Raw genomic sequence first — 12,632 nt, forward strand, 5'->3', positions numbered from 1 at the left:
TTTCAGATGCTCACTCGGTTTTTGGTATTAAAAAGCCATCTGAGTATGACCCTCCTGGGAGCGAAAATGAAGGTGTGGCAAAACTAATTCAGGAACACCTAGTGGTGTTTGCCACATGCAAACATGACTGTGGAAAAATGGCAGGTGAGGAATCTATTGAGGGACCCCCCCACTCATTCACTACACAGTACCACATCCCAAGGGAGAGTCACCCTTACATCCGAGATACCATAAAATCCCTAGTCGAGCAGGGTGTTCTTAGGATAGGTACTTTCACAACCAATTCACCCACATGGCCAGTTAAAAAGCCTAATATCAGCTGGCGACTGATTCTTGATTACAAAAAGTTAAATTCTGTAACACCAGCCTGCTCACCGGTAGAAAGAGAAACTCCCACCATATTATCTCAAATTCCTGCTGGTTCCAAGTACTTCTCGACCCTCGACATCGCCAATGGATTCTGGAGTATCCCTGATAAGAGGGAAGACCAGTACAAATTAGCGTTCACATTTGAGGACCAGAGCTACACCTGGACATGCCTGCCTCAGGGGTTCCACAATGCCCCCACGATATTCCACGAAAGATATCCCACCCTACCTGCTTGCTGCAGTATGTAGATGACCTACTGCTGGCAACCGACAGCATGGAGGAGCATCTGTTCCTTTTTCACAAATTTTTGACATTGTTGGCTCAGGTGGGACTAAAGGTGAATCCCCGTAAGGGTCAATTAGTAAAAGAACGGGTCACCTTTCTAGGAGTGTCCATTTCTCGAGAGGGATCATCCCCCAACTCTCACAAGGTGGAGATAACACAGCGACTGCCATTACCCACTTCTAAAACAGCCGTACGATCATTCTTGGGTTTGGTGTGGTACCAAAGGAACTTTATCCCAGGCTCTGCAGAGTGTGCAAATCTCCTGTATGATTTAATAAAACTACAGGGTGATGACATACGCCCGACATGGACTGACACCTACACCCAGTCCGTGGCTAAATTAAAAACTGCAGTGATGCAGGCCGCATGTCTGATCCCTCCTGACCCCATGCAGCCCTTCCATTTGGAGGTAGGGGCCACAGAGCAAAGCCTCACTGCAGTTCTGTGCCAAATGTAAGCTGATCGATTACAGCCCATTGCATATGCGTCTCGAATCCTGCAGGGAGCAGAAAAGACATATACCGCATGTGAGCGCCACCTACTGGCCGTCTTCTGGTCGGTACATCACTTTACCTTTATTACTGGGTTACAGGCTACAATCCTGCACAGCGGACAGACACCTCTGAAACTACTGATGAAACCTGGAGATTCGCTAGTTTCCTCTCAGCGCCTCAGCAAATGGACATTGGAATTTATGGAAAGAGACATTGATACCATTTCCAAATCCATCACATTGCTGCCACAATTTCTGATCTATGAGGAGGACCCGCATAAATGTCCGTTACTCCTGATTAACTTTGAGACCCATCCTGTGCAGAAAGAGCCCATACAGTGTGCCCCAGATGTCTACATCGATGGGTCCTCATATCACATTGAAGGATCCTCTCATACAGGGTATGCTGTTGTATTGCCAGAAAGAACCATCCAGCGAAGATGCAACAGACAGTCTTCACAATATGCAGAAATCGTCGCACTTCTAACTGCTGTGAAGGAAACCTCAGAAAGACCCGTGAATATTTGATCCAATAGTGCCTATGCTATAAACACCATGCTCTCCTTGCCCCTATACCACAAAAATGACTATTGTATGATAGACGGTAAGGCCCTGGTCCATGGGCCCTCGTTACACCTGCTCTGGTCATATCTTAAACAGCAATCCCAGCCCTGCTTCATAGGAAAGGTAGCAGCCCATAGAAAAGGGGGTCTACATAGTGAGGGAAATTCCAGAGCAGACAGAGCAGCCAAGGACACTGTGATTGATGGGGAGATAGAGGATATAGTTGTTGAGCCCTGCAATTCTGTTAGCAAGGCCTCCCCAACAGATCACCTAGATTTAAAATCCCTGCAGCAGCAATACTGGTCATTTGCTGTTGTAAGTGCCTGGCACGAGGAAGGCAGACCCCTTCCTCAACCAACAGCCTGGGCTCCCAATACCATACTAGCCACTGCCCCTGACTCAGATGAGCAGTTGCTGATGTTCAAAAGAAAGCCAAACACCTGCCCGGTGGTGTGTGTTCCACCAGAGATGGGTCAGGAACTGCTCTCCCTCTTTCATTCCCACCCCACAGCAGGGCACTATTCGGCCCTGGTAACCTTCTATAAGGTAGTATCCACAGCTTAGTTGCCTTCCATGAGGGAAACAATCAACCAATACGTGGCACGATGCCTACCGTACCTGCAACACAATCCTCCTGCATGCACTAACCGAGCCTTGCTTCAAAGCGCACCCCCACCTCAAAGGCCATGGACTCACCTCCAGATAGACTTCATTGGGCCACTTCCACAGGCGCAAGGCAATTTACAGCATGCCCTAGTGGTAGTGGATCAATTCACTAAATGGATCAAAGCATTCCCCTGCTGCTCCAACACCACAATCACAGCAGTCAAAACACTATCGAATCATGTGTTTTATAGGTGGGCAGTATCAGTACAAGTGGACAGCGATCAAGGTTCACACTTTACCGGTAAAATTTTTACCCACCTGCAGGAAATGTTGGGGATAAAACACAAATTACATATTGCTCACCACCCCCAGTCGTCTGGAGGGGTCGAAAGGGGGAACAGGACCCTCAAGTTAATGTTTAAAAAATTGTGCGCGGACCACCCCACTCAATGGGCTAACATGCTGCCAATGTGCTTAATGGCAACGAGGTCCACACCTCATAGAACAACAGGAGTCTCCCCATATCGGGCCATGACGGGGGGGCTCATGAGAACACCAGGCCAGCTAACACTAACAGGGATGAGTCCCCTGACAATGCAACCCATCTAGTTCCAAGTGGCTGGAACAAGTGATAGATGACACCGATCAGATCAATTGATTTGTGGCCACCAAATTAGGGAAGTCAAGAAGACATATTTAAAGGTACTTTGACAAGAAAGTATGTCCATTTGAATACGAGGTGAGAGACTCAGTAATGATTCCAAATTATGGGAAGAAGAAGCTGCCTTTGAGCCCAGCTGGTGGGGACCACATAAGATTACAGATCGATTGAACCCCGCGGTTTATTTGATTCAGTTACCGGGGAAAAGGGGCTTTAGGTACAAGAAGTGCATTCACAGTAATCAGTTAAAAACTGCCGAAGAGTAAACACTGCACTGATCTTGTTTCCCACAGATCATGTTACGGATCCTCACAATTGTCAGGACGACACCGGTCACAACCGAAGCCGAGGGAAGATGGAGAAATGGGAGCTGCAGACTCACGAACATCATCAATCATCAATGTGCTTCGAGAAGCGACGGTGCACTGAAGATACGGGAAGGGGAGAGTCTCCGCTGGAGATGTTATTGTACTATAGTAAATCCCCCATGTGTGGCCTACACCTTACGAGATGGGGACCAAGTCAGGCCATGCACTTTTCTCTCTTTCTCTCTAAGTTTAAAACCCATTATATAGCGGTCATCGACCTCACAGAAACATAAAGAGCAGAGCTATCAGAACCCTGTCAATGTTTATGATATGTGAGCCCTGAGGGGATAAACCATATGAGGAGTCAATAAGGATTTTTCCCCCTCAAGGTGGGGAGTTTGTAAGAATAAAAGTGTTTATTAATGATAAAATTGATTCTGTGTATGTATAAAAGTTGAAGGTGAAATTGTACAAAAGGACAGTTTTGAAAGAGACAAAATGGATGCTCACAGCATCCAGCATATTCTGTGTGTATATTTTCTTCTGGATGAACAGAGCTTAAAGATGTGTGTTGGAAAGTCATTGACCTAATCAAAGAATACACCGGTCCTCCAGACAGACACATGTGTGAGGAGAGCCAATAAGGAACTGCCCTGGAACCAAGATCCAATCCTGGAGCTTTCTGAGGAACAATGGCTTTGAGAGGTATAAGAACTCAAGCCAAAGACTTCTCTCTCTATTCTTCTCTCCTGAGCACATGGCAAAACGCCCGCACATAGATCAGCCGAAACAGCAGACCGTGTGCTCAGCTAGCCAGCCAGAGGAATGTGATGAATACCTTTTTATAAATCATTATTGTAACGTTGTATCTGTTGTAACTAAGTAAATCCGTAGGATAGCTGACAACTGCTGATAAATGTGCATGTGTGTGTGTTTAATAAAACGATTCCAAATTGTTTTAAAAGAATCAGTCTTACTGTCAATTTAATGCCAGAGATTTTGAGATCTTACACAGAGCACAAATAACATGATGTGTGGTGGTTTTAGCTGAACCTTTACCTTTCACCTGAAACAATTGAATCTGAAAGTTCTCAACAAATCTGGTTTGGGTGGGGTGAGGTGAAGGAGTAGTGATTTTCTCTGTGTGCTTTTTGTAGCAAAATTGGAAATGTAAATATAAAGAATATGTTTATGATTTTGCTACATTGACTTCTAATGTCTTCATATGTTCATAATGGCCCAGAAATCCCAGCCTCCCCGGGTCCGTACTGAGTGTGTACGGACCCGGGAAGGCATCGCAAAAGCCGATTTTCAGCACACAATGTGCATGCGCTGAAAACCGGCTTTTCCGATCTGTCAAGCTCCAGCTTGACAGATCCTCTGCATCTCGGGAGCGAGGACATTCGCATGGGCAAGTTTGCGGGATTTACCCATATCTTGTCCAGCGAATGACCTAAAAACACTTGCGCCTGATAAAAGTTTTAAAACGCACAAAAACATAATAAAATAAAATTTTAAAAACACATTTTATTGTTAAAAACCCTGCCCACTATGGTAAGTTTATTTTAAATCATAATTTAAAAAATATGTTTAAATCTGAATTTTTTTTTCGAAGACATTTATTAACTTTAATTTCACTTAATTTTATTTATGTATGGTGCGTTTTTTATTTTTTATTATAGTGATTAGTGTGTTTGTTTTTTTTCTCATTAATAGCAATGAGAACTCATAAATACGGAATTCTCATTGCGAATAAGGAGAAAGCTGTGGAATACTGTACCTGATTGGTTGTGCAGTCACACATGACTGCACCTTCTGTGTCCGAACCTGGAGGAGGGGAGCGCGCTTCGCAGCGCGGGAAGAGAAGGCCTCCCCACTGGAATCCCACGCTCCTCCGGGACCGCCAAGTACTTTCGTAAAAGTTTTCCGGTCGGAGGCGTTCGTCCGAAACAAGCCTCCGACCGGAATATCAGGGCCATCAGCATATCACTACTCTAGAGATCTCTAGTGTGTTATATGCCAGAACTGTAAGGAAGAGTTCTGAAGGTCACAGGTTTTCAGGTTTTGACTTAATAAAGTGTGACTGGCTGCAGAAAGAGGAGGATGGATAATTTATGGGATTTGTGAAGAACTGTCGATTAAAAACCAATAGATTTAGAGTTTGCTCATTTATCAGCTTTTGCTTGCATCTGATGATTTAGGCCATCTGGGGCAAAAATGTCAAAGGCGAAAAGAGCACAGTGTGCTGTGGAAACCAATTAGGACTATTTCAATAGGCAACGAGATGAAGTCCTTTTGCATTCTTTGTTTTTTAATTGCCATGAAATTTGATGGCAATCAGTCAGTAACCGATGTTTTAACCCTTTAAATGCTGAATATTTTTGCTGCTTACCAAAATTGTGAATACATTCTTTTACAGGACCAGCTCAAAGGACCTTCAAATCCTGTCATCACAAGGGGCCCTGACTTGAAGGGACCTAAATGACAAGACGCATAAATCTTGCATAGCTCTAATTTATCTTTTCAATTTTGTTAAATTGCAAACTGCACATTAATCATTTCTTCAGTGAGCTGGGAGTGGAGGAGTAAGTTATATGATGCAATGACCGGATGACCAAGGACCCAGGAAGTGGTGAAATAACTTTTAAAGTGTACAAATCTGTTGTCCAGGGTCCCTTGGATCAAAAAAAAACATTTTATACAGCACAATGATCAAGTTACAAAAGCAAAATACTGCAGATGCTAGAAATCTGAAATATGAACAGAAAATGCAGTAAATACTCAGCAGGTTAGGCAGCATCTATGGAGAGAGAAACAGAGTTAGCATTTCAAGTCAATGATCTTTCATCATAACTGAAAAAAAATAGCAATATATCAGGTTTTGAGGAAGTTCAGAGGCTGGGAAAGGGGGGATGAGAGGAAACAACAAACGGTAAGGTCACTTTAATTCTCCGCTCCGCTCTCACTTTGACCTCTCAGTCCTTGGCCTCTAACACTGTTCCAATGAAGCTCAACGTAAACTTAAGGAACAGTAACTCCTCTTTTTATTAGGCACTCACAGCCTTCCAGACTCAACATTGAATTCAACAATTTCAGATCATAACCTCTGGCCCCCTTTTTTTTGGACAGCAGCTGTTGATGATACGGCTATTCCCATTTACACCTCTTCCAGATCCAGCTTTTGTTTTCTTACTTGTCCCACCACCACCCTCTTTTACCTTGCAACATCATCCCTTTTGTCATTCAATCTCTTCTGCCTTCCACACTACTGTAGTGTATGGAGAAAGAGTCAGACTGAACACTGTGAGCTCAAAGTAACGTGTGACCTTAGTCTTTTATTGCAGATCTCCAGAGTGCCTCTTCAACCTGTGAAGCCTTCATAAATACCTGTGCTCTCAAGGGATTATGGGATCCCTTGGAACTCTGGGGAATGAGCCCTCTGGTGGCTGTACAGAGTAAATACAAGTCCACATATATAACAACATTCCCCCCCAAAGTCAATAGTGTAACTATTTACAATGTGAGTCGATCTGGGGCACTTCTTGCCCTGGTTGATCATCTCGGTGCGAAAACTGGTGTTGAATCATTTGTTGGGCCCTCGCTGGGCTGCTGTGCAGCTGGCCTTGCTGGGCTGCCTGGTGTGTTGGGCCCTGCAGGGCTGTTGTGGATGATGGGTTCTGCTTCATGGTCAACCGTGGTGTCAGTTGCCACTGGTGTTGGGGGATCAAAAAAGCTAGGGTCCAAGGTGGGTTGTTCAGGATAGTCCGTGAATCTGAGTTTGATTTGGTCCAAGTGTTTCCGTTGAATAAGTCCATTTGAAAGTTTGACCCGAAACACCCTGTTCCCCTCTTTGGCCACGACAGTGCCGGGAAACCACTTGGGACCTTGTCCATAATTTAATACAAATACAGGATCATTGATTTCAATCTCGCGTGACACATTTGCGCTATCATGGTATGCATTTTGTTGAAGCCGCCTGCTCGCTACCTGTCCATGTAGATCAGGGTGAACTAACGAGAGCCTTGTCTTGAGTGCTCTTTTCATGAGCAGTTCAACAGGTGGGATGCCAGTGAGTGAGTGGGGTCTCGTGCGGTAGCTAAGCAGGGCTCGGGATAGGAGAGTCTGCAGTGAGCTTTCAGTTAACCTCTTCAAGCCTTGCCTGGTGGTTTACACTGCTCTCTCTGCCTGACCATTGGACGCTGGTTTAAACGGGGCAGATGTGACATGTTTGATCCCGTTACGGGTCATGAATTCTTTGGACTCAGCACTGTTGTCGCTCACCAGGATATCGGGTAAACCGTGTGTGGCAAACATGGCCCACAGGCTTTCAGTAGTGGCAGGGGACATAGTAGCCGACATTATCTCACATTCAATCCACTTGGAGTACGCGTCTACAACCACAAGGAACATTTTACCCAAGAATGGGCCTGCATAGTCGATGTGTACCCTAGACCACGGTTTGGAGGGCCAAGACCATAAACTTAGCGGCGCCTCTCTGGGTACATTGCTTAATTGCGAGCATGTATTACATCTGTGAACGCAGGACTTTAAGTCCGCATCGATACCGGGCCACCACACATGGGATCTGGCTATCGCTTTCATCATTACGATGCCTGGGTGGGTACTGTGGAGGTCATTGATGAAGGTGTCGCTGCCCTTCTTGGTGATCACTACTCGATTGCCCCACAGAAGGCAGTCTGCCTGTATAGACATTCCATCTTTGCGCCGCTGGAACGGCTTTATCTCTTCCTGCATTTCCGCTGGGACACTGGACCAGCTCCCATGAAGCACATAGCTTTTGACTAGAGATAATAAAGGGTCCTGGCTTGTCCTGGTTTTAATCTGATGGGTGATTGCTCACTCTCAAATGCTTCCATAACCATGGCTAGATCTGCGGGCTGCGCCATTTTCACCCCCGTGGTGGGCAATGGCAGCCTACTGAGAGCATCGGCGCAGTTTTCTGTGCATGGCCTGTGGTTGTATGCAGACAACGTGAGCGCCCATCTCTGGATGCGGGCAATGCGTTTGTATTTATCCCTTTTCTCTCGGAAAACAGGGATATAAGTGGCTTATGATCAGTTTCCAATTCGAATTTTAACCCAAACAGGTATTGATGCATTTTCTTTACACCATAGATACACGCTAATGCTTCTTTCTCAATCATGCTGTAGGCTCTCTCAGCCTTAGACAGACTCCTGGATGCATAAGCAACCGGTTGCAGTTTCCCAAATCATTAGCTTGTTGCAATACACTCCCGATGCCATATGACGATGCATTACATGCTAGTAGCAAACGCTTACATGGATCATACAACACAAGCAATTTGTTTGAGCATAACAATTTTCTCATTTTTAAAAAGGCATTTTCTTGGCTTTTGCCCCAAATCCATTCGCCCCCTTTTCATAGTAAGACATGTAGTGGTTCTAGCAGGGTGCTGAGACCCGGTAAGAAGTTACCAATGTAGTTCAAGAGTTCCAGAAACAACCGCAGGTCCGTTACGTTCTGTGGCCTTGATGCGTTCTCGATTACCTCCATCTTCATGTCGGTGGGCCTGATGTCGTCCGCCGCAAACCTCCTTCCAAGGAACTCCACTTCAGGTGCCAGGAAAACGCACTTCGAGCACTTAGTGGTTGAGTCGACTAAGAACCTCCTCCAGGTTCTGCAGATGATCGACTGTGTTCCAACCTGTGACCAAGATGTCGTCCTGAAAGACCACGGTGTGCGGAACTGACTTTGGTAAACTTTCCATGTTTCTCTGGAATATCGCCGCCGCTGATCGGATTCCAAACGGGCACCTGTTATAAACAAAAAGACCTTTGTGCGTGTTGATGCAGGTGAGTGCCTTCCTCCAGTTGCTGCATCATGTAGGCTGAAGTCAGATACAGCTTCGTGAACATCTTTACTCCCGCCAGCGTTGCAAAGAGGTCATCGCCTTTTGGCAGTGGGTATTGGTCCTGCAAGGAAAAACGATTGATAGTTACTTTATAATCGCCACAGATTCTGACGGTGCCGTCTCCTTTGAGGACTGGGACAATAGGACTGGCCCACTCGCTGAACTCGATCGGTGAAATGATGCTCTCTCGTTGCAGCTGATCTAGCTCGAACTCTACTCTTTCTCTCATCATGTACGGTACTGCTCTCGCCTTGTGATGGATGGGTCACGCTCCCGGAATTAGGTGGATCTGCACTTTTGCTCCTTAGAATTTCCCGATGCTTGATTCTAACAGTGAAGGACATTTGTTTACGACCTGGGCACACAAAGTGTCATCAGCAGGCGATAGCGCTCGGACGTCGTCCCTGTTCCAGCGTATCTTTCCCAGCCAGCTCCTGCTGAGCAGCGTGGGACCATCGCCCAGTACCACCCAGAGTGGTAGCTTGTGCACCATTCCATCGTAGGAGACCTTTATGGTAGCACTGCCGATTACAGGAATCAGTGCTTTTGCGTAAATTCTTAAGTTTCGTGCGAATTGGATTTAAGACTGGCCTTGAGGTCTTGTTGCACCACAACCTTTCGAAAGTCTTTTTGCCCATGATGGACTGGCTTGCACCCGTGTCCAGCTCGATTGACACCGGGAGTCCATTTAGTTCAACATTCAGCATTATCGGGGTCAATTCGTGGTGAATGTGTGTACCCCATGTACCTCTGCCTCCTCTATTTGAGGCTCTGTTTCGTCATGACCCTCCTCTGCAACATGGTGGTTTGCAGGTTTAACAGGCTTAGCAGCTCGCCTGCACACTCGTTGAAGGTGTCCCATTGTTCCACAGCCCTTGTAAACGTATCCTTTGAATCGGCATGAATGGAAACGATGATCACCCCCGCAGCGCCACCTAGGTGTTAATGGCCTCGCATTCATCACCCTTGATGGTGGACTCTGAGACATCTGCAGACGTGTAGCTCCAGGTATGTGTGACCTGCCCTGTACGTTACAATTCGAAAATAACGTTACTTTGTTCACAATACTTGTAGCAGCACCTGTGTGCTGAGAGATTTGCTTCGTATTGTCACTGGTGGCAATGAACGCCTGGGCTATCGCTATGGCCTTACTCAAGGTTGGGGTCTCTACAGTCAAAAGTTTGCGAAGTATGGTTTCGTGGCCAATGCCAAGTATGAAAAAGACTCTGAGCATGTGCTCCAAATGTCCTTCAAATTCACAATGTTCTGCAAGGCGTCTTAGCTCGGTGACATAACTCGCCACTTCTGGGCCTTCAGATCTTTTGTAGGTGTAGAACCGGTACCTCGCCATCAGAACGCTTTCCTTCGGGTTCAAATGCTCTCGGACCATTGTGCACAAATCGTCGTACGATTTCTCCATGGGTTTCGCTGGAGTGAGCAGATTCTTCATGAGGCCATACATTGGTGCCCCACAGACGGTGAGGAGGATTGCCCTTCGTTTGGCAGCACTCTCTTCCCCATCTAGCTCATTGGCCACAAAGTATTGGTCAAGTTGCTCCATAAAAGTTTCCCAATCATCTCCCTCTGAAAATTTCTCCAGGATGCCCACTGTTCTCTGCATCTTTGGGTTCGCTATCTGTATCTCATCGCCAGTTGTTGTGTATGGAGAAAGAGTCAGACTGTACACTGTGAACTCAAAGTAAAATGTGATCTTCGTCTTTTATTGCAGGTCTCCAGAGTGCCTCTCCAACCTGTGAAGCCTTCATAAATACCTGTGCTCCCAAGGGATTATGGGATCCCTTGGGACTCTGGGGAATGAGCCCTCTGGTGGCTCTACAGGGTAAATACAAGTCCACATATATAACATCTATCACAGACCTTCTCTTTTGTTCTTTCCTCACATCCCCCTTTCCCTGGCTCTGTACTTGCTTGAAACCTGTTGCATCTGAAACATTTTTCAGTTTTGATGAAAGGTCATCGATCTGAAATGTCAACTCTGATGCTGCCTGACCTACTCAAGTTAGTATATATTACGCCTGGATTTTGCAGTCGGTGGCATACCTTTTTTATTCGTTCCTGGGATGTGGGCATCGCTGGCAAGGCCAGCATTTATTGCCCATCCCTAATTCCCCTTGAGAAGATGGTAGTGAGTTACCTTCTTGAAGCACTGCAGTCCATGTGGTGAAGGTAAACATCTATTCTTTCAGTTTGGAATTTGTTTAAGCTTATGCTCCACATAGGTGTCAAAAAGTAAATAATCGTATCTATGTAGCAACAGCTTCCTCCGAACCTCTCATGGACAAATAAATATTTCGATGGACAAAATCCTAAAATGCTTCCATTTCCGGCTCATAAGTTTTAAAAATTACTTTTGTCATTTGTCAGGAGGTATCCCCTTACGCTGTAGAAACAGACCCTGCACCTGTTTCCATCAGCCGTAAAATGTTAGTATATAATTGCTGGGCAGTGGCGTGCAATTAGCCCAACTCTGCACCAAATGGTGCAGTTTCGATGCCGATCTGTCAAGTCAGAACTTGATAGGTCGCAAGTTTGGAATTCCCAGAACTTGCTGTGCATTTCAAAGGCGGTATGATGGCATACACTAAGACTACGCCATCATACCCACCACAAATGTTGACCCATTAACTCATTACTGTCGCTAGTCATCGTGTCTGCTCATATACTGAGAGTTTACATCGAAACATAGAAATTTACAGCGCAGAAGGAGGCCATTTCGGCCCATCATGTCCGCGCTGGCCGACAAAGAGCTGCACGGCCCTTGGTCAGGTTACATATAAACCTATGAACAATGAACAATGAACAATGGCAGACAGGTAATGAGCATCCGGCCCAACCAGTCCACCCCACACAACTGCAATACTCCATGTATCGCGACATTTTACACTCCACCCCACCCGGAGCCATGCGATCTTCAGGGAGACGCAAAAAAACAGATAAAAACCCAGGCCAATTGGGGAAAAATATCTGGGAAAATTTATCTCCGACCCATCCAGGTGATCAAAACTAGTCCAGAAGACCACTCTGGCCATATTCGATTACCTGAAGTACTTACCATCATATCTGCGCCAGCCAACAAGAAGTTATCCAGACTAATCCCACTTACCAGCTTCAGCAGACTGTCCAACCATGGAGGTGTTAGAGAGTCACAGACAAGCCTGATTATATCCAAACAGATGCACCAAGAGGTACCATTGGATAGTAGCCAAGAGTAAGAACCTTGGAGATCAGCTAATTTGACAGAACAATGGTTGAATTAAGAACATAAGAACAGAAGAAATAGGAACAGGAGTAGGCCATATGGCCCCTCGAGCCTGCTCCGCCATTCAATAAGATCATGGCTGATCTGATCATGGACTCAGCTCCAATTCCCTGCCCACTCCCTATAACCCCTTATCCACTTATCATTTAAAAAACTGTCTATTTCTGTCTTAA

At 45.8% G+C, this 12,632-nt stretch overlaps 1 protein-coding gene across 3 annotated transcripts in view; it reads left to right on the forward strand.

The window, feature by feature from the left end:
* dgkb (diacylglycerol kinase, beta) overlaps positions 1 to 12,632 on the forward strand; it is a 1,139,682-nt gene that overhangs the window by 836,161 nt on the left and 290,889 nt on the right. Inside the window, exon 18 of one of the 3 annotated variants that reach the window (XM_070881014.1) lies at positions 3,272 to 4,213. The exons of the other annotated variants lie outside the window; for them this stretch is intronic. Coding sequence (XP_070737115.1) covers positions 3,272 to 3,407 — 136 coding nt within the window. The 3' untranslated portion in view covers positions 3,408 to 4,213. Of the gene's footprint in view, positions 1 to 3,271; positions 4,214 to 12,632 lie in introns of those variants that run through there. 3 annotated transcript variants of the gene reach the window in all.

Source organism: Pristiophorus japonicus, chromosome 5 (genome assembly GCF_044704955.1).
Source record: "Pristiophorus japonicus isolate sPriJap1 chromosome 5, sPriJap1.hap1, whole genome shotgun sequence".
Taxonomy (NCBI): domain Eukaryota; kingdom Metazoa; phylum Chordata; class Chondrichthyes; family Pristiophoridae; genus Pristiophorus; species Pristiophorus japonicus.